Here is an 18,941-nt window from a genome sequence, read left to right on the forward strand (position 1 = left end):
CTGTTTTGATTATTGTACCTTTATAGTAAGTCATGAGAGTATGTAGTGGAAGTCCTTTACTTTTATTTTGTTTTTTCAAAAATGTGTTGGCAATTTTAGTTTTTTTCTATATTCAGGTACGTTTTTAAAGCTCCTTGTTAATTTCTAAAATGATTGCTGGATTTTGACTGGAATTGTATGGGATCTACAGACCGATTTGTAATTATAAAAATTTAAGTCTTCTAAATCATGAATGTAGTTTATTGTTCCACTTATTTAAAGAATGTTTAATTTCTTTCAGCATTGTTTTGTTTCATTGCACAGGTCTAGCACATCTATTATAAAATCTATTTCTATGTGTTTCATGTTTTTGAATATTATTTCAAATGACTTTTTAAAATTTAAATTTCATTTTGTTACTCTACAGAAATATTAACCTTCCTAAATTTAATTATTTAGTAGATTTTTGTATATCCTTTAGAATGTTCTATGTATATGATCATGTCTGTGAGTAAAAACAATATTACTTTATTTCCAATCTGTATCTTTTCTTTTTTTGCCTTGTAATATTTATTAAACAAATATATACTCAAAAAATATATATTTTTTTCTTGATCTTATTGATCTCCAGTTCACTGTTAAACAGAATAAAAGTAGACATCCTTGCATTTTTCCCTGATTATAGAAGAAATTGTTCATTCTTTCACTATTAAGTGGGATGTTTCCTGTAGATTTTCTTAGATGCTTTTCATCAATTTTACATAGTTCCCTTTTATAATGAGAGGTTTCCTTTTTCTTTGTTTCATCATTAACAGGTGTTAAATTTAATCAGATACTTTTATCTGATTCTATTAAGATGATTATGTGAGTTTTCTCCTTAATTCCTTTGATCGAGTTAAATTACATTAGCTGTTTTTCTAATATTAAAACAACCTTTCATTTCTCAGATAAAACCCTCTTGTATACGATGTATTATCTATATATTTATATCTATGTCTATGTCTATATCTGTATCTATATTTCTGGATTATAATTACTAATATATTTTTGCTAAAATGTTTTGATATCAAGGTTATTCTGGCTTCATTAAATGAAATGGCAAGTATTCCCTCCTGATTCCTGAAAGAGATTGTGGACTATTATTTCTTCCTAAAATATTTGATGAAATTCATCAGGGAAGCTATTTGGGCCAGGCATTTTCTTTGTGGAAAGGCCTTGATTTTAAATTTAATTTCTTTAATAAGTATAAGGATATTTATTTTTTTATTGTTGAGTAAATTTTTGGTAATATGTGCTTTGTTCATTTTAGCTAAAGTACTTTGTTCATGTTAGCTAAAAATCACACTTATTGGCATAACATTGTTCATGATGTTTCCTTGTAATCACTTAAATGTTCTGTTGTGATGTCCATTTTTTTTTTTCCATTCATCATTTGGATAAATTTCATTTTCCCCTTATTATCTCAATCTATCTAATGATAAATTTATCAGTTTTACTAATCTTTTCAAAGAACCAGTCTTTTGTTTTATTGATTTTTTTCTCTATTGTCTTTCAGTTTCTTATTTCACTGTTTTGTGCTCTTTTATTTCCCTCCCGTTTAATTTGTATTTATATTGTCCTTTTCATCATTTCTTAGGTGAGAAGCTTAAATCATTTTATGACTTTCTTTTTTTAAAACATAGAATTTAGAACATTTAATAGTATTCTGCAAGCACTCTTCTAGCACCTTCCACAAATTTTGATAGATTGTATTTATACTATCATTTGTTTAAAGTGTTTAAAAAATTTCCATGTAATTTCTTCTTTGATCCATGGGTTGATAAATCTGCACTGTTAGTTTCTCAAATATTTGGGAATACTCCTGATATCTCATTTTTATTAATTTCTGTTAATTCCATTGTGAGCAGCTAATATACTTTGTATGATTTCATTCCTTGAAATTTTCTTATGTCCCACCAATGGTCTGTCTTGGTGAATGCCCCACTTGCACGTGAAGAAAACGTGTATTCTGCTGATGTTTGATGGAGTATTCTCTAAATATCAATTAGTTCAAATCAATTATTAATAATGTTTAAGTCCTCCATATCCCTTCTGATGTTTTGTCTATTTTGTCAATTGCTTACAGAGAGAGGAGTGTTGAAACCTTTAATTATAACTGGATTTCTCTTTTCAATTTTATCATTTTTGCTTCATGTATTTTGATGCTCTGTAACTGGTGGCATACACATTTATAACTATTAGGCTTCCTGATGAAATTATACTTTAATCATTATGAAATATCTCTCTTATCTCTGTCATTACTTCTTGCCCTGAATTTTACTGGAGTTTCCTCATGTTAATATGGCCAATTCAGCTCTGATACTTACTGTTTGTATGCTATATCTCTTCCCATTTTTTCTTATTATCTATTTCTAAAAATGTTTAAATGTTTGAAATATTAAAGCTTTAAATATTTAAAATATTTAAAGTGAGTTTCTTGTTAATAATTGCACCTGGCCTTTTAAAAACTGCATTCAAACAATCTGCTTTTGTTTGTAGTGATAAGACCTTTAATATTTATTGTAACTATTGATATTTTAAGGTTTAGGTGTACTACTTTGTTATTGTTTCGATTTGTCCCGTCTTTTTTGTCCTCTTTTTCTCTTTTCTGCCATCTTTTGGATTAATTGAATGTTTTGTAATTCCATTTAATTTCCTTCGTTGGCTTATTAGTCTAAATTTTGTTGTTTTGTTATACTGGTTGTCATATTTTATAGTATACATCTATAAATTATCATAATATACTTCAAGTGATAATATACACGTATAAGAATCTTACAATCCTGTACTTCCAAACTTGATTTGTTTTGCCAGATTTTTCTATTTGACTGTTATTTTCAAGAACCATTTTGAATTTATCGTTGTATGTTTGGTTTCTAATTTATTACTTTATGCTTTTATCTTTATTAAATTATTTTTGCTTTTTTTTAGTTCTTATAGTTTGCTTTTTTATTTACATCTGTTATTTCTTTTTAATAATAAATGTATATTCAGCCATCAATTTTCTGTGCACTACATATTTGGTCATGTCTCATGGGTTTTAATATGTAGCATTCTTACTGTTCATTTATAAATACACTGAAAAATTTCAGTTAAATGACCTTATTTGATCTAAGAGCATTTTATGAAATAAGTTTAAATATAGTTTTCAAATGGTTAGATACTTGTCTAGTTCTGACATTGTTATTAATTTTTACTACACTTGCATTTTGGTTAGGAAGATCAGTTTTTATATTTTAAAATAGAAATATTTTTACTTTATGAATACTATAGTTATATAGCATTAACTATCCAGGAGTGTATAGCTGTGTACTAATAATCCTGATATAGTTACTAATGAAATGAAATCATAAAATAGTACATCAGTAAGTCATTAAAAAGATTTTCCAAACCAACTCTTGCACCCTATCTGTATCTTTAAACATAATAATATGTACTGTTTACTTGAAAGAAGCAGAAGTAAACAGGTTACCTTTAGTGACTTAGAAATACCATCCTTCCTCCTATCAGTTGAGGAGATAATGTCCAGGGAGGCCAAGGAGGTTAGCTTTTGCAGGGCAGACTACAGTAGAGGGAAGAGCTACAAAGTAAGAGAGCTCCAGAGATCTGCAAAGGGTCTTCAACTGAGTCCTATTCAATGTAACATCTTAAACATCTTTCTAGGCAAAAAACTGCCTGAAAGGATTAAAAGGAACAATACCTAAGATTCACAGAGGACTGAAAATAATTGCTGTTCCCAGCAGCCACCGGTGTACTTTGACAGTATTCTTAAAAGATGAATCAGAATAAGTCAAAATGTTCATCAGTGAATGGACAATGAAATTAAGAGACAGTCTTGTGGATTTTTTGAAGAAATTATCTTCTCTGAAAAAATTTCAGAAAGGCAAACCAGGAGAATTCCCTTTTGCTCTTTCTCCCTTCTTTCCTTGGGTGCAGCAAAGACTTCCTTCCTGTAGCTACAGCAATTTATGTGGCAACTGTGAGTGCAATGCACTGAATGATTGTGTCCTTCAAAATTCAACTTTCAAAATCCTAACCCTCGATATGATGGCATTCAGAGGTGGGACTTTTAGGGGGGTGATTAAGTTATGAGGTGGAGCTCTTGTGAACGAAATTAGTGTCCTTATAGAAGTGACTCCAGAGAGCTTTCTCACCTTCTTTCTACCATGTGAGGATAAAATGACAAGTGAGTGACCCAAAAGAGAATACTCACAAAAACTTGACCATGGTATCACCTTGATCTCAGAGTTCCACCCTCCAGAACTGAGAAATAAATTTCTTCTATTTATAAGCCACCCTCTAGGTATTTTGTTATAGCAACCCAAATGCACTAAAACAGTGAGTCTACCAGCTTGTGGATGGAATTTAAGATGGTGAGAATGGTGGAAAAGTAATATTTCCGAAGTATCAAAGGGGCATCTGATTGAGAACTGAGAAAAGCTTTGCTTTAGTAATGTGGCAAAATTAGCCCTTCAGTGAGGGCTACATTGGTCTCATATAATAAAGCTTAAAAGGAAGCACAGAGGACCCAAGTTTCCAAGTAACTTAACTGTACCCAGAATAAAATTTAAGAATCTTTGTGGGAAGACAAAAATATTCAGCATCCAACAAGGTAAAACACACAGTTTGGCATCCAATAAAAAATTACCAGCCTTCCAAAGGTACAGGAAAACATGATCCATGATGAAGAAATATGTGTATGTGGGATGATTGATGAGAGGAGGCAATAAAGGGTGTATTATACATAGGAAATTTAAAAATAAGAATAAAACAGACTAAACATTGTTGATGTTTATTAGCACTAAGGGCCAGTGATTCTAAACAAAGATAGTGAATAAATATACCTTCCCTCAGGATGGGCAGCCCCCACCCTCTTAGCTGCTGAACCACCCAATGGAATATAATCTCATAAAGGTACTAAACTTTAGTTATCCTTTATATGAACTCTTAATGCAGTACATGGTAAATAATAGATATGCAGCAGCTATTTATTGAATGAAGGTAAGTTGGATTTTCTCCTGTGCATTTATGTGGAGAAAGCTTCAACGATTTAGAAATCCTAAATCTGGAAATTCATGATAGCAAACATAAGCTGAATAATACTGAAGAAAAAATTGGAAACTTCAATATCTGACTGACTCTACTTATTTCCCTAATAAGGCACCAGTATAAGGCAGTCATACATAAAGATTTTAAATGACATCAAATGAAGATGATTATTGGCAAGGCAGGCAGATAAAATGAAATGCGCTGAATTGATATAAAATTGCCTTTGAAGTAATTTTATAGCTATTTAGAAAGTCTAACTCAATATAAACATAATTTTTCCATTATAACAATTTTGAATGTAAAAGCTGTAGTTATAGGATATCTATGAGCACAGAGGTTTTTATTTTTTAACAAGAAAACTTCAGGCAACATTTTCCATAGCATTTTTTATTTACTTTGTGGCAATATTACCATAGCACTTAATATTAAAAATTTTAAGAAACAGTAGGTATAATATTAAAAATGTAATTGCTTCATTTCTTTAAGTTAGTGATCAAACGATAGAATGACTCTTTTAATAATTAATTTACAACTTTTGTGCTTAATTAAGTTGTACTTTAGATGGCTGCAAATATAATTACATCCTCAAATTTTAAGCTGCATGGTTCAGTGGACAGGGCAATGGCTTTATAATAAGGAGATTTAGATTCTAGTCTGGTTGCATGTCTTTAGGCCCATATATTAATCTCCCTGAGCCTCAATTTTCCATTCTATATAAAAGAGATAATAAAAGTTTCTCTGGTCACAAAATACTGTGATCAATTAAGATGTTGTATGTGATCAATTAAGTATTCCGTGAAAGTATTATTTAAACATGAGCTAACATTAGTTCTATGTTTATTTTCTAATGCATGACAGATTTTTAAAAAATGAAATGTTTGTTCAAGAATATTTTATATTAGACATAAATTTCAGACACAGTGAGGTAAATTTAAATAATAGACATTTATGTTTGAAGTTGAGATACTCATTGAATAAGATAAAACTAAAGAAAAATGATTGATAAATAACTTTGACATGACAGTAGATGATAAACCTTTTGGTCACTGCTTCACTAGAAAGCATAATCTTCTAAATATGATCTCAAAAAACTCAGCAACACATAATACCATTGTAATTACAGTAAATGTATACATTGCAAGGAGAAAAATGATCTTCTCAAGGTATTCTGGCCCCATACACTTTATAATAGTAAATTTTTTGCCAAGAGATCCAGTATCACACAGGTAGAGTGGCTTTACTTGGAAACCAAAGAGGTGAATCTGAAGCCAAAATGCTATCACCTCTAGACTAATACTTAATAAAATGGAGAGGATATAAATCACAGTATAGCTAGGCTTTTGAAGAATGCATTCTTTATTTTTTTTCGCTTGTATAAATGTTTACAATGGAAAATGGAAAATTTTGTTACAAATGGAAAGAACATGTAATCAGTTTGTCATTTAACATTGAAAGAACAGTGTCCTTGTGATCCAAAGAAAAACTACGAGAACTGAATGACTTAACCTATTCTTCTGGTCTCATGCCAATGGCTCCACGGTCCAATCCATTTATGCAAGTCAGAATCCAAAGAATTTTCCTTGGCATCTTCTTCTCCCTTAACCCACATATCCAATCTATCACTGAGTCCTGTCAAATTTATTTACCAAATAACTCCCAAATCTATACCCTTCTCTTCATTACTACCATCACATTCCAAGATACCATTATGTCTTACCTAGTCTACTGCTACTTTTCATATTCTCCCAACCAACAACCACACCTATACCTTTCTCTTCACTGGTATTCAGACATAATTTTGAACACCTACCCTCAATTCGTATATAAATATATATATATATATATATATATATATATATATATATATATGCACACATATACATATATATATATATATATATATATATATATTTTTTTTTTTTCCCCCTACAAAATCTTTACAACTTTATTGATTACATTCCCCCAATTAATTTCCAAAACCCCGTGGCAATCTTGTGGTTACTGACTGTTTTCTAATCCCCTCACCTTCCCCTTATCCCCACCCCCCTACCATCTAGGAACCCTCAGTTTTTCCTCTATGTCTCCAAAACCATTTCTGATTAGTGCATTCACTTATTCTTTTCTTTAGATTCCACATATAAGTGAGATCATATGGTATTTGTCTTTCTCTTTCTAAGTCAGAATAAGTGTCTGACTTATTTCACTTAATATAATGTTCTCTAGGTCCATTCATGTTGTTGCAAATGGTAAGATTTATTTCTTCTTTATGGCTGCATAATACTCCATTGTATAAATGTATCACAGTTTCTTAATCCAGTCATCTACCGATGGGCATTTCAGTTGTTTCCATGTCTTAGCTATTGTGATAGTGTTGCAATAAACATAGGAGTGCATAAAGATTTTTGAACTAGAGTTTTGGATTTCTCCGGATAGATACCTAGGAGTGGAATTGCTGGAATATAAGGTAGTTCCATTTTCAGATTTTTGAGATACCTCCATACTGTTTTCCATAGTGGCTGCACCAATCTTTAATCCCACCAACAGTGCACAAGCGTTCCCTTTTCTCCACATCCCTGCCAGCACTTATTGTTTGTTGATTTATTGATGATAGCCATTTTGACTGGGGTGAGGTGGTATCTCATTGTGGTTTTTATTTGCATTTCTCTGATGGTTAGTGAGGTTGAGCATTTTTTCATGTCTGTTTGCCAACTGTATGTTGTTTTAGAAAAATGTCTCTTCATGTCCTCTGCCCATTTTTTAATTGGGTTGTTTGTTTTTTTGGAGTTGAGTGAGTTTTTTTAATAAATTTGTGATATTAACCCATTATCAGATATATGATGGGCAAATATCTTTTCCCATTCAGTAGGATCCCTTTTTGTTTTATTGATGGTTTCCTTTGCTGTGAAAAATCTTTTTAGTTTGATGTCATCCCACATGTTTATTTTTTCTCTTACTTCCCTCGCGCGAGGGGATATATCAGTAAAAATCTTACTCTGGGTAGTGTCTGTGAAGTTTCTTCCTATATTTTCTTCTAGGAATTTTATGGTTTCAGATCTTACATTTAAGTCTTTAAACCATTTTTAATTTATTTTTGTATATGGTGTAAGGAGGTGGTCCAGCTTAATTTTTTTTGCATGTGTCTGTCCAGGTTTCCCAGCACCATTAATTGAATAGACTGTCTTTACCCCACCGTACATTCTTGCTTCCATTGTCGTAGATTAAATGGCCATATAGGCATGGATTTATCTCTGGACTCTCTATTCTGTTTCATTGATCTATGTGTCTGTTTTTATGCCAGTACCATGCTGTTTTGATTATTATAGCCTTGTAGTACAATTTGATGTCAGGTATCGTTATACCTTCCACTTTGTTCTTATTTCTCAAAATTGCTGAGGCTATCCGGGGTCTTTTATGGTCCCACATAAATTTTAGGATTATATGTTCCATTTCTGTGAAAAACGTCATTGGTAGTTGAATGCGATGAATATGTATACTGCCTTAGGCAGCATGGACATTTTAACTATATTAATTCTTCCTATGAATGAACATGGTATGTGTTTCCATCAATTTGTATCTTCTTTCATTTCTTTCTTCAGGGTCTTATAATTTTCTGAGTACAGATCTTTTACTTTGGTTAAATTTATTCCCAGGTCTTTTGTAGTCTTTGAAGCAATTGTAAATGGGATTGTTTTTTTAATTTCCCCTTCTGATGTTTTATTATTAGTATATACAAATGCAACTGATTTCTGAATATTGATTTTGTATCCTGCTACTTTACTAACTTCATCTATTAGCTCTAATAGTTTCTTGGTGGAGTCCTTAGGGTTCTCTCTATATAGTATCATGTCATCTGCATATAATGACAATTTTACTTCCTCCTTACTGATTTGGATGCCTTTTATTTCTTTTTTCTTGTCTGATTGCTGTGGCTAGAACTTCCAGCACTATGTTGAATGGAAGTGGAGAAAGTGGGCAACCTTGCCTTGTTCATGATTTTAAGGGGAATGGTTTTAGCTTTTCCCCATTGAGTATGATGTTAGCTGTGGGTTTATCACATATGGCCTTTATTATGTTGAGATATGATCCCTCTATTCCCACTTTCTTAAGGGTTTTTATCATAAATGGCTGCTGGATTTTATCAAATGCTTTTTCTGCATCTATTGATATGATCATGTGATTTTTATTTTTCATTTTGTTAATGTGGTGTATCACATTAATTGATTTGCAGATGTTGAACCAGCCTTGAATACCAGGGATAAATCCCATTTGATCATGGTGTATGATCTTTTTAATGTATTGCTGAATTCTGTTCGCTAATATTTTGTTGAGGATTTTTGCATCTATGTTCATTAGAGATATCGGCCTGTAGTTTTCTTTTTTTGTGGTGTCTTTGTCTGATTTTGGGATAAGGGTGATAGTGGCTTTGTAAAAAGTGTTTGGGAGCCTTCCCCCCTTCTGGATTTTTTGGAAGAGCTTGAGGAGAATAGGTGATAATTCTTTTTGGAACGTTTTGTAAAATTCACCTGTAAAGCCATCTGGTCCAGGACTTTTGTTCGTTGGGAGATTGTTGATTACTGATTCAATTTCCCTGGTGGTAATCAGTCCATTCAGGTTTTCTGTTTCCTCTTGAGTTAGCCTTGGAAGGTTGTATGCCTCTAGAAAATTGTCCATTTCTTCCAGATTGTCAAATCTGTTGGCATATAGTTGCTCATAGTAATTTCTTAAATTTTTTTGTATTTCTGCAGTGTGTGTTGTCACTTCTCCTCTTTCATTTCTGATTTTATTAATTTGGGTCGTCTCTCTCTTTTTTTAAATGAGTCTGGATAAAGGTTTGTCGATTTTGTTTATCTTCTCTAAGAAACAACTCTTGGATTCATTGATCTTTAGTATTGTTTTTCTGGTTTCTATTTCATTTATTTCTGCTCTGATCTTTATTATCTCCTTCCTTGTACTCCCTTTGGGCTTATTTTGCTGTTCTTTTTCCAGATCCCTTAAGTGTGAAGGTAAACTGTTGATTAGTGATTTTTCTTGTTTCTTTAGGTAGGCCTGCAATGCTATGAATTTCCCTCTTAGGACTGCTTTCGCTGCTTCCCATATATTTTGGGTCGTCGTGTTTTCATTTCGTTTGTCTCGAGATATCTTCTGATTTCTTCAATGATTTCCTGGTTGACCCATTCATTATTTAGTAACATGTTATTCAGCCTCCATGAATTGGTATGTCTTCCAGTTTTTTTTCCTGTAGTTCATTTCTAGTTTCATAGCACTGTGGTCAGAGAAGACAATTGGTATGATTTCAATTTTCTTACATTTATCTAACATATGGTCTAACATATGGTCTATCTTGGAAAATGTTCCATGTGTGCTTGAGAAGAACGTGTATTCTGCAGCTTTGGGGTGAAGTGCTCTGAAAATATCGATTAAATCCAAGTGGTCCAATGTGTCATTTAAGGCTGTTGTTTCCATATTGATTTTCTGTCTGGAAGACCTGTCCCTTGTTGTCAGAGGTGTGTTGAGGTCCCCTACTATGATAGTGTTACTGTTGATCTCTGTCTTTATGTGAGTCACTATCTGTTTTATATATTTAGGTGCTCCTATGTTGGGTGCATAGATGTTTACTAGGGTTATGTCCTCTTCTCGGATCGATCCCTTTATTATTATATAGTGCCCATCTTTGTCTTTTCATATGGTCTTCATTTTAAAGTCTATTTTGTCAGATATAAGTATTGCAACTCCAGCTTTTTTCTCATTTCCATTTGCATGAAATATCTTACTCCAACCCTTCACTTTCAGCCTGTGTGTGTCTTTTGATCTGAGGTGAGTCTTTTGTATACAGCATATACAAGGGTCTTGCTTTCTTATCCACTCAGCCATCCTATTTCTCTTGATTGGAGCATTTAATCCATTTACATTTAAAGTGATTATTGATAGGTACATAGGTATTGCCATTTTAAAATTTGTTGTTAGATTGTTTTCATCTTTCTTCTATTTATAGAAGTCCTTTTAGTATTTCTGGCTTGGTGGTAATAAATTACTTTAGCTTATTCTTTTCTGGGAAGCTCTTTATCTCTCCATCAACTTTAAATGATAGCTTTGCTGGATAAAGCAATCTAGGTTGTAGGCCTTTGTTTTCCATCACTTTGAGTACCTCTTGCCACTCCCTTCTGGTCTTCAATGTTTCTTAGAAAAGTCATTTGATAGTCTTATGGGAGTTCCCTTGTTTGTAACCCTCTGTCTTTCTCTTGCTGCTTTTAGGATTCTCTCTTTGTCTTTAACCTTTGCCATTTTAACTATAATGTGTCTTGGTGTGGACTGGTTTGGTTTTCTCCTGGTTGGAACTCTCTGCACTTTCTGGGGTTGTATGTTGGTTTCCTTCATCAGGTTAGGGAAGTTTTCAGACATTATTATTTCAAATATGTTCTCAATCCCTTGCTTCCTCTCTTCACCTTCCTGGTATTCCTATGATGCACATGTTGTTGAGCTTGATGTTATCCCAGAGGTCTCTTAAACCATCTTCATTGTTTTTTATTCTTTTTTCTTTCTGTTGTTCTGTTTGGGTGATCTCTGCTAACTTGTCTTCTAAGTCGCTGATTCGATCCTCTGCTTCATCTAACCTGCTGTTAATTGCTTCAAGTGTGTTCTTTATTTCAGTATTTGTGTTCTTCAGTTCAAACTGGTTGTTCATTATGATTTCTACATCCTTCTTTATGTCGTCTCTAAGCTCCTTAAACATTCTTATCATCAGTGTTCTGAACTCTGTCTCTGATATGTTGGTTACCTCTGTTTCATTCGGTTCCATTTCTGGAGGTTTCTTTTGTTCTTTTATTTGGGACATGTTTCTTTGTTTCCCCATTCTGGCTGACTCTCTGTGTTTGCTTCGATGTATTAGGTAGATCCCCTAGAGTTCTTAGTTCTTGCTGGGTTATCTTATGTAGTATTTGTCCTTTATAATTGACTTGCACTACTTCCTTCTTCTCCCCTGTGTGTGCTCCAAAGTTGACTCTTGTGTTTGTATATTGTCCTGTTAAAGAAGATCTTTAATTGCTTTTCGCTTGTGATAGGTTGGGTTAGCTCCTATGCTGACTAGTTGTGAGACTTGGCTCTGCCCACCCCAGGGTATTCTGCTGCGTGAGGGTTCACCACTTAAATGTGGTTTGGCCTCTATGGACTCTTGTGCCTATAGAGAATTCCCTCTGGGTGTGTCACTTGTAGGTCAAGCCCGGTAGTACTCTGGTTTGGTCTGGAGTTGGCCTCTGGGTATGTTGAATCTTGTGCCTCTTAAGCTGGGCCCTGGTAGGGCAATTTCAGAACAAAGCAAATCACCAAGCACAACAACAACAAGAACAACAACAAAGAAAAAATCAAATACCTTCATATGTAAAAACAACCGACAACTCACACTCAACACAGGCAAAGATATCAAAGATATAAAAGAAAAACAAAACAAAACAAAAAAAAGCAGTACCATTCTTGGCTTAAGCCTACCAAGTAATCTACAGGTTGTCCTCTGCTGTACCAAAGAGTCCTCTGTGTATTGTGCAGGCAGAGCCGGTCACCTGGTGCCCAGAGTGACGTTGGGACTACAGATTTAGATGAGTGGGGCTGAGGGGTCTGGATGGTAGTTTCTACAAAGTCACTGCAGTTTCTGCCCTTGCCTGCACATATGCGCACTGAGAGTAGCACCAATAGCCCTGTGTCCAGTTCTCCTGAGTCTTAGGGCACTTCTTCCGTGTGTGTGTGTGTGTGTGTGTGTGTGTGTGTGTGTGTGACGGGCGGGAGATTTCTGAGCTGCTGAAAGCCCAGAGCTGCGTTTGCTGCCTACTGCTGATCCCTGGGAGTGCCTCCACGGTTGTAGTTGCCCTGCCCTAGGCAGGCCAGAAAGGGTGGGGGCTGGGGATGGAGTGGTCTTCTCTCTCCCAACCCAGCCGTGTCACACTGAAGAATGCACTCTTGGTTGATGCTTTTACATGCAGCATAAAGATGGAAACTACCTCCAGGAGCCAGGACAATCACTAGCTGTAATGCCCAGAACACCTAAAGTGTGTGAGAAATATCTTAGTCAAATCAATCAACATATAACGAAAAATACACTTAAAAAAAATCACTGATTTTGAAGAGAAGCTAAAAGTTCTAAGTTTCATAAGTCTTATAACAAAAATAATGTCATAAAAGTACTGATGTTGAACTTATCTCATTTAATTGTGAAAATGTAGTCATATTTTACTATCATCACCTACCAGTTACTAATAATGATGAAGTACCTACCCAATTTCTATTTTCTAATTACAAGCCAGGAGTATAATTCTAACAGCAACAGATAATAAAATACTGGAATTGGAAGAAAGTTGGAACCGACTCAAACTAACTTACCTGAAAGAAACAGCTGGTTTAAAAAAGTAATAATTCTGGAAATCATACCTGTTAAGGTATTCTTCATCTTATCATAACATTTTACATTTAAAAAGAAAAGAATTTTATGTGGTGTAGAATAAGTTTTATGTGTACCCAGAAAAACTTGTGGAGTGATTGGTCTGAACTGTTTTTAACAGAAGAGGCTTTATTTCTCTGCTGTCTGGATCACAACTGAAGTGCAAAACCTCATTCCCATAGACTGCAAACTAACACTCCAAAAAACAACATTCGGAGACATCCAAAGAAAAGGGTGTGGGATTGACCCATCACAGTTGGCGGCTTCACTGTTACAATTTTAGGGAGAAAAAAAAAAAAGTTTAAGAACAAACATTAAAGGAGGATATTTTAAAGGATTTTTTCATTATGACATTTAAAAAAGTTTAAGATTCATGAAGTTTTGAGGCAAGAAAGAACCTTAGAGATCATTAAGCTCAATGGAAATCCTGTATTATGAGATTTCTCACCTCTTCACTCTGAAGATATAAAATGCAACAGTCAAATAGGAACACGTTACTAATCAAATGTATAATTTTGGAAATACGTAAAAAGCTTTAAATTCAATGAACATTCCCTACCCCTGTAATACTTTTGCAATAAAACTCAAGGGAATCTTAAAATATCTAGGATCTCTTTTGGAAAATAAGATAACAAATCCAATATTAAACTCATAGCAGTACTAACCAACCAAATAATATTTATTTAATTGTCATTACAGTCTATTTTCTACTTTATCAATGTGGGGACAGAGTCCCAGAGAGCAATTTCCAGGTGCTCGGCCTCACGTGGAAAGGTGCTGGCTCCGTTATTAGACGGCCATCAGCTGTAATCAGACGGCCATCCACTGTGGCTGGTGGCCATCAGCTGTTACCAGTTAGCCATTAGCCACTAATATAACTGCCGTGGCTACGCTAGGGGGTGGTTGGTGGGTTGGTGGGCAGAGAAGAGGAGGGCAGATTGCAGATCATGTGGATCCTACTTCCTGTGTCTTTCCCGGCAGCCAGGTAGACTGGGGTACAGGAAAACCCCTTGTTGGGGTACTGGTGGATGTTTGCTTTTGTGTCTCGACCAGCCGCCATCGAGAATATGGTGGTATGACTCCCCTATCTATGGCTCTGTTGGTGTTCCTTTTTGGCCTCACCATATTTTGTGTTCTTGTTCAAGGAGCAGGGGCAGAGACCCTGCATGACAATCAAATTGAGCGTGAGTTACTTAAAATGTCAACAGCTAAAAGTACTTCCTGAATTATTCTAGTTATAGTTTTAAATTCAGAATATTTTGAAGTACATGGTTAATACTCATATTATTCTTAATATATATGTAGAAGAACATATCAACAGTCATGCAAATCAGGTTAAAATACACAGATACAACTCATTCAAATTTTTTTTTGCTGTTGTTGTTTGTATAATACTTATACATCTTTCATAGAAATTTTTGATGTAATTTAGAGACATGTCTCAGGAGATTTTATCCTGGCATCCCTGTAGGTTAATTCTAGACCCCCTGCAAATTTCTCTCCCCTCCCTCTTCTTTTGTCTTCCCCCCCCCCCATAGATCTCTGGGGCGCCTGTCACCTTCTCTACCTCTCCAAAACAAAATGAAAACAAAGAAACAAAAGCTGAGGGCATGTGGTCAATCTAATAAACCCTTGATTTACACTGTCAGCATAGCCAGCCAGACAGACAGGTGTGTCAGCAAAGCAAGAGGCCAGCCAGACAAGGGCTCTGAGCACTCAATGCCTCCCAGTTACCTGAAAATTATAATTCAGTGAACTCTTTAGCTTAGAGTTTTGTCTGAAAAGTCAAGCAATCTATTTTTTTTCCCACGTAGGTATGTCTGAAAAGATAAGTACATGGGAATTAGTCCTGATTCTTTCTTACTTACTTTAATGAAATAGAACTACTTTCTGGAAAGTTTAAGAAATCATAACATTGGCTATGATGGCTATTATGTTATTGAATATTATGGTTGTGTTGCTATATTCTTCCTTTGGCTGAATGCTTACCACAGATAGGGAAAAATCTGCAGTTAGATTTCTGTTCTAAGGAAAAATACTAGGCACTCTTAATCCAGAGGAGACCAGGGTCTAGTACATATCAATCCTGCCTTCCTTTTCTTTTGTCTTTTAGTAGATATATCATCCACTAGACATTGTTACAGGTGCTGATGATCAGTGGGGGTGAAGACAGACAAAAAGCTGCCTTCAAACTGATACATCTGCATAATATCTTCCATCCACCGAGAACGCCATTCAGCCAATGTATCAAATCTACTTTCTTCACCTGCCTTTCTCATCTTAGTTTTGTGATCTGCGAAAGTTGTGACTTCAGACAAGTTCGTTGCTCTCCTCAGCCAGTGGAGAAGTGACTGCATGACACATGTGATTGTAATCAATAGGCAAGGGGAGTGGCCTTGTTGAGTCAGAGTGTTGTCCTGGATAGGAAAAAAATCAGAGACATTGGTGTATATTTTCATCTCCTCAGAAACAGAATTCCAGGTTTATTGTGTGTTAATTCCTTTAAAGAGGCATCCAAAAGTTCAAACATTCCTTCACATGGGAGGAATTCTGCTTTGACTTCTATTATTGTACAGTAATGATTTTTTACATTTAAATAAATACCATGTGTGAGGACAGAGCCCCAGAGAGCAGTTTCCAGGCTCTCATGTAGAAAGGTGCTGGCTCAGGTAGTAAATGGCCATCAACTGTGATGGGATGGCCATCAGCTGTGGCTAGTTGGCCGTCAGCTGTAACCAGTGAGCCATTGGCCACTAATATAACTGCTGTGGCTACGCTAGGAGAGAGAGGAAAGAGAGAAGAATGGGGCTAGCAAGAAGATGGCGGCTGGGCTGGCAAGTGTAGATGGCGGTTTGCGGACAGTGTGGATCCAGCCTCCAGTGAGAGTGTAGTGCCGCCAGAAAGAGTATAGTGGTATGACTCCCCTACCTATGGCTCCGTGGGTGTTCCTTTTTGGCCTCACCATATCCTGCGTTCTTGTATGGGGAGCGGGAGCAGAGACCCCGCAGGCCTCCCGGCACGACACCATGTTTCTCCGAAAATAAGACCTAGCCAGACCATCAGCTCTAATGTGTTTTTTGGAGCAAAAATTAATATAAGACCCGGTCTTATTTCACTATACTATAAGACTGGGTCTTATATAATATAATATAGTATAATATAATTCCAGGTCTCATTAATTTTTGCTCCAAAAATATGCATTAGAGTTGATGGTCCAGCTAGGTCTTATTTTCGGGGAAAAACAGTACATACTAGTGTCAGATGTGTAAAAATCATTAAAGTCTTCATGTGTTCTTTCAGAGATGGACAAAATAGACTTGAACTGTAATGACATGTGTAGAAGAGAAAAATGCAGCATGATTTTCATTGCTGAGATCTTCAAAGGGCCAAACAAATAGTATTGGTCTTCCCCTCATAGATTATGATCCAACTGAATTATAAGACTAATGAATATGGCAGATAGAGGCCAACATATCACTCTTATTACCATGAAGATTAGGTTGCAGGAGGGACCTGGCTTATCTCTTTGGGAAAATGATTCTTAGATATACTGCAGACCTGGTCAATGCTGTATCATGGCTACCTTTCCTGCATGGAGTGCCTCCCGACCTCTATAAGATTTATGCATGAGACAAGCTTAGTAGAGCTTCTGAGCTCTGTGGGCAATTTCCTCCCAAGAGGAAAGTGCTAAGAGATAAGTGATGTAAGCCGAGTTTTACCTTCCAAATGTGAGGTAAACTCACCAGAGAAGACAGCAGGTATAGTGAGGCTGGCCTCACATGGACAGCAGTGGGTAGGGCTGTTAATTCAGGTGACAACTTGAGCTTCTTTAGATGAAAACAGTTGCAGGGTTCCAAAAGCAGTAAAAGAGGGCAATCCCCAATGTGTAAAGTATTATTTACTCCTCTGTTTGCTAATGTTACATTAGGCAAAGCAAGTTATAGTGTCAACCCAGGTTCAAGAAATAGCTCCTGCCTCTTGATGGATCTGCAGTCACATTGTAGGGGTGTCGGTGCAGGACTGAAAAAAATTTGTAGGTAATTTTATATTTTACCAGTGTTCCCTCTGATCACATATATTCGTATCTCACCCACATGTCTTCAGTCTCATCCCAGGATGTCAAAACTCTCATCTAGTTATAGGATTAGGGCAGAGGTCCAGGGTTTTGTGATTTGCACCATGTGCACATCTGGATGTGGCTGAGATGTAGCTCCCATCGTGCAGGAGCTAATGAAACACAAAGAAAAGCCATTTTCCATAGAACATCAATGTAGAATGGTGATACAAGGGAAGCGTGACTTCAATAGACACTTCCACCTCAAATGTGGAAGAGTAGAAGGCACACTGGTGTCGCGAGTCCATAATAGTTCTGAAGTCTGAAGGCAAGGAAGATACTACCAATTCTTCCTACTCTGGAGGAAGGAGAATGTTCCGTGACTAAGGCATTAGTCCTAGTCCCTGCTATCTAGTCACCTGCGCTCTGCTGCTGAATGGAAGTGGATCCCTGGTCCTTCGTGTCCTTGACCTGGGGCTCCATCCTCTGGGTTCTTTCTTAGCTGAAAACATCTTCCCCTTTTCATGAAAAACAATGACTATTTGAAGCAGAGTAGCTTTTTCAAACTGCTTCCTGTTAGAAGCAAGTTGGGTGACCGGAAGTCTTTTTTACAATTTGACAAATATCTGTCCCTTTAACTCCAAACTTGTCTTGTAGTCCTTTTGTTGGCACAACTCTCTTAATCTTTTTTTGAGTTTTTTACATACCAGATTTAATTTGAAAAAAAGTCCTACCCAATGTTATTTTAAAAACCATACCTCTTCCTATATGTATAAATTTACTGCTATTTCTGAAATAGGCTTCTCTGAGTCCATGCTTTTTAAGAATTTTAGAAACATTTTGTCTTATTGAGGTGGCCATTAGGCATAGCTTAAATAGTTGAGGCCTTATGAAACAACATTATGCCGTTCCATTGATTTGGTTTTTACCCTGAGACCATGTCTTATGTCAGAAATTTTTACTGGCTAGGGACACTAGGCATAAATAAATAAATAAATAAATAAATAAATAAATAAATAATAAGAATTTTCATGTAGCAAGTCCCAAGCCCCAAGCTTCTATGTTTCCCCAAAAGTTTGCTTGCAAACTCATCTCTAGGCTCTTTCATTAGGCAATCTCTCTTGTTTTATAACTTATCAAATGTGGCTAGGTGTACCAAACTGTTACTTCTTGTGTTTCTCTGGATTGCTCCTTTAACCAAACCCCAAATTTCATTAGCACATTTTTTATCTTCTAAGATATTTCAGGTGATTTTTTGTGCCACTTTTTTTCCCCTGCTACATAATAAGGATCCTTATAGTTCCAGCCTGCTACAGTAATTTCCTCACTGCTTTCCCAGCCTCCGTTAAGAGTTTCTCTTTGCTTTTCCTGCCTTTGGCAGTGCTTTTGTTGTTG

General features: G+C 35.5%; 1 protein-coding gene across 1 annotated transcript; it reads right to left on the reverse strand.

The window, feature by feature from the left end:
• Nucleotides 1-6,110: 6,110 nt before the first annotated feature.
• GJE1 (gap junction protein epsilon 1) lies at nucleotides 6,111-14,930 on the reverse strand. The gene is given in 6 exon segments (XM_088794098.1): nucleotides 6,111-6,421; nucleotides 12,999-13,098; nucleotides 13,580-13,621; nucleotides 13,623-13,683; nucleotides 13,685-13,760; nucleotides 14,888-14,930. Coding segments are annotated over 6 exon segments (633 nt in total).
• Nucleotides 14,931-18,941: the final 4,011 nt, after the last annotated feature.

Source organism: Rhinolophus sinicus, chromosome 2 (genome assembly GCF_057876585.1).
Source record: "Rhinolophus sinicus isolate RSI-liver-muscle chromosome 2, RSI-T2T, whole genome shotgun sequence".
Classification (NCBI taxonomy): domain Eukaryota; kingdom Metazoa; phylum Chordata; class Mammalia; order Chiroptera; family Rhinolophidae; genus Rhinolophus; species Rhinolophus sinicus.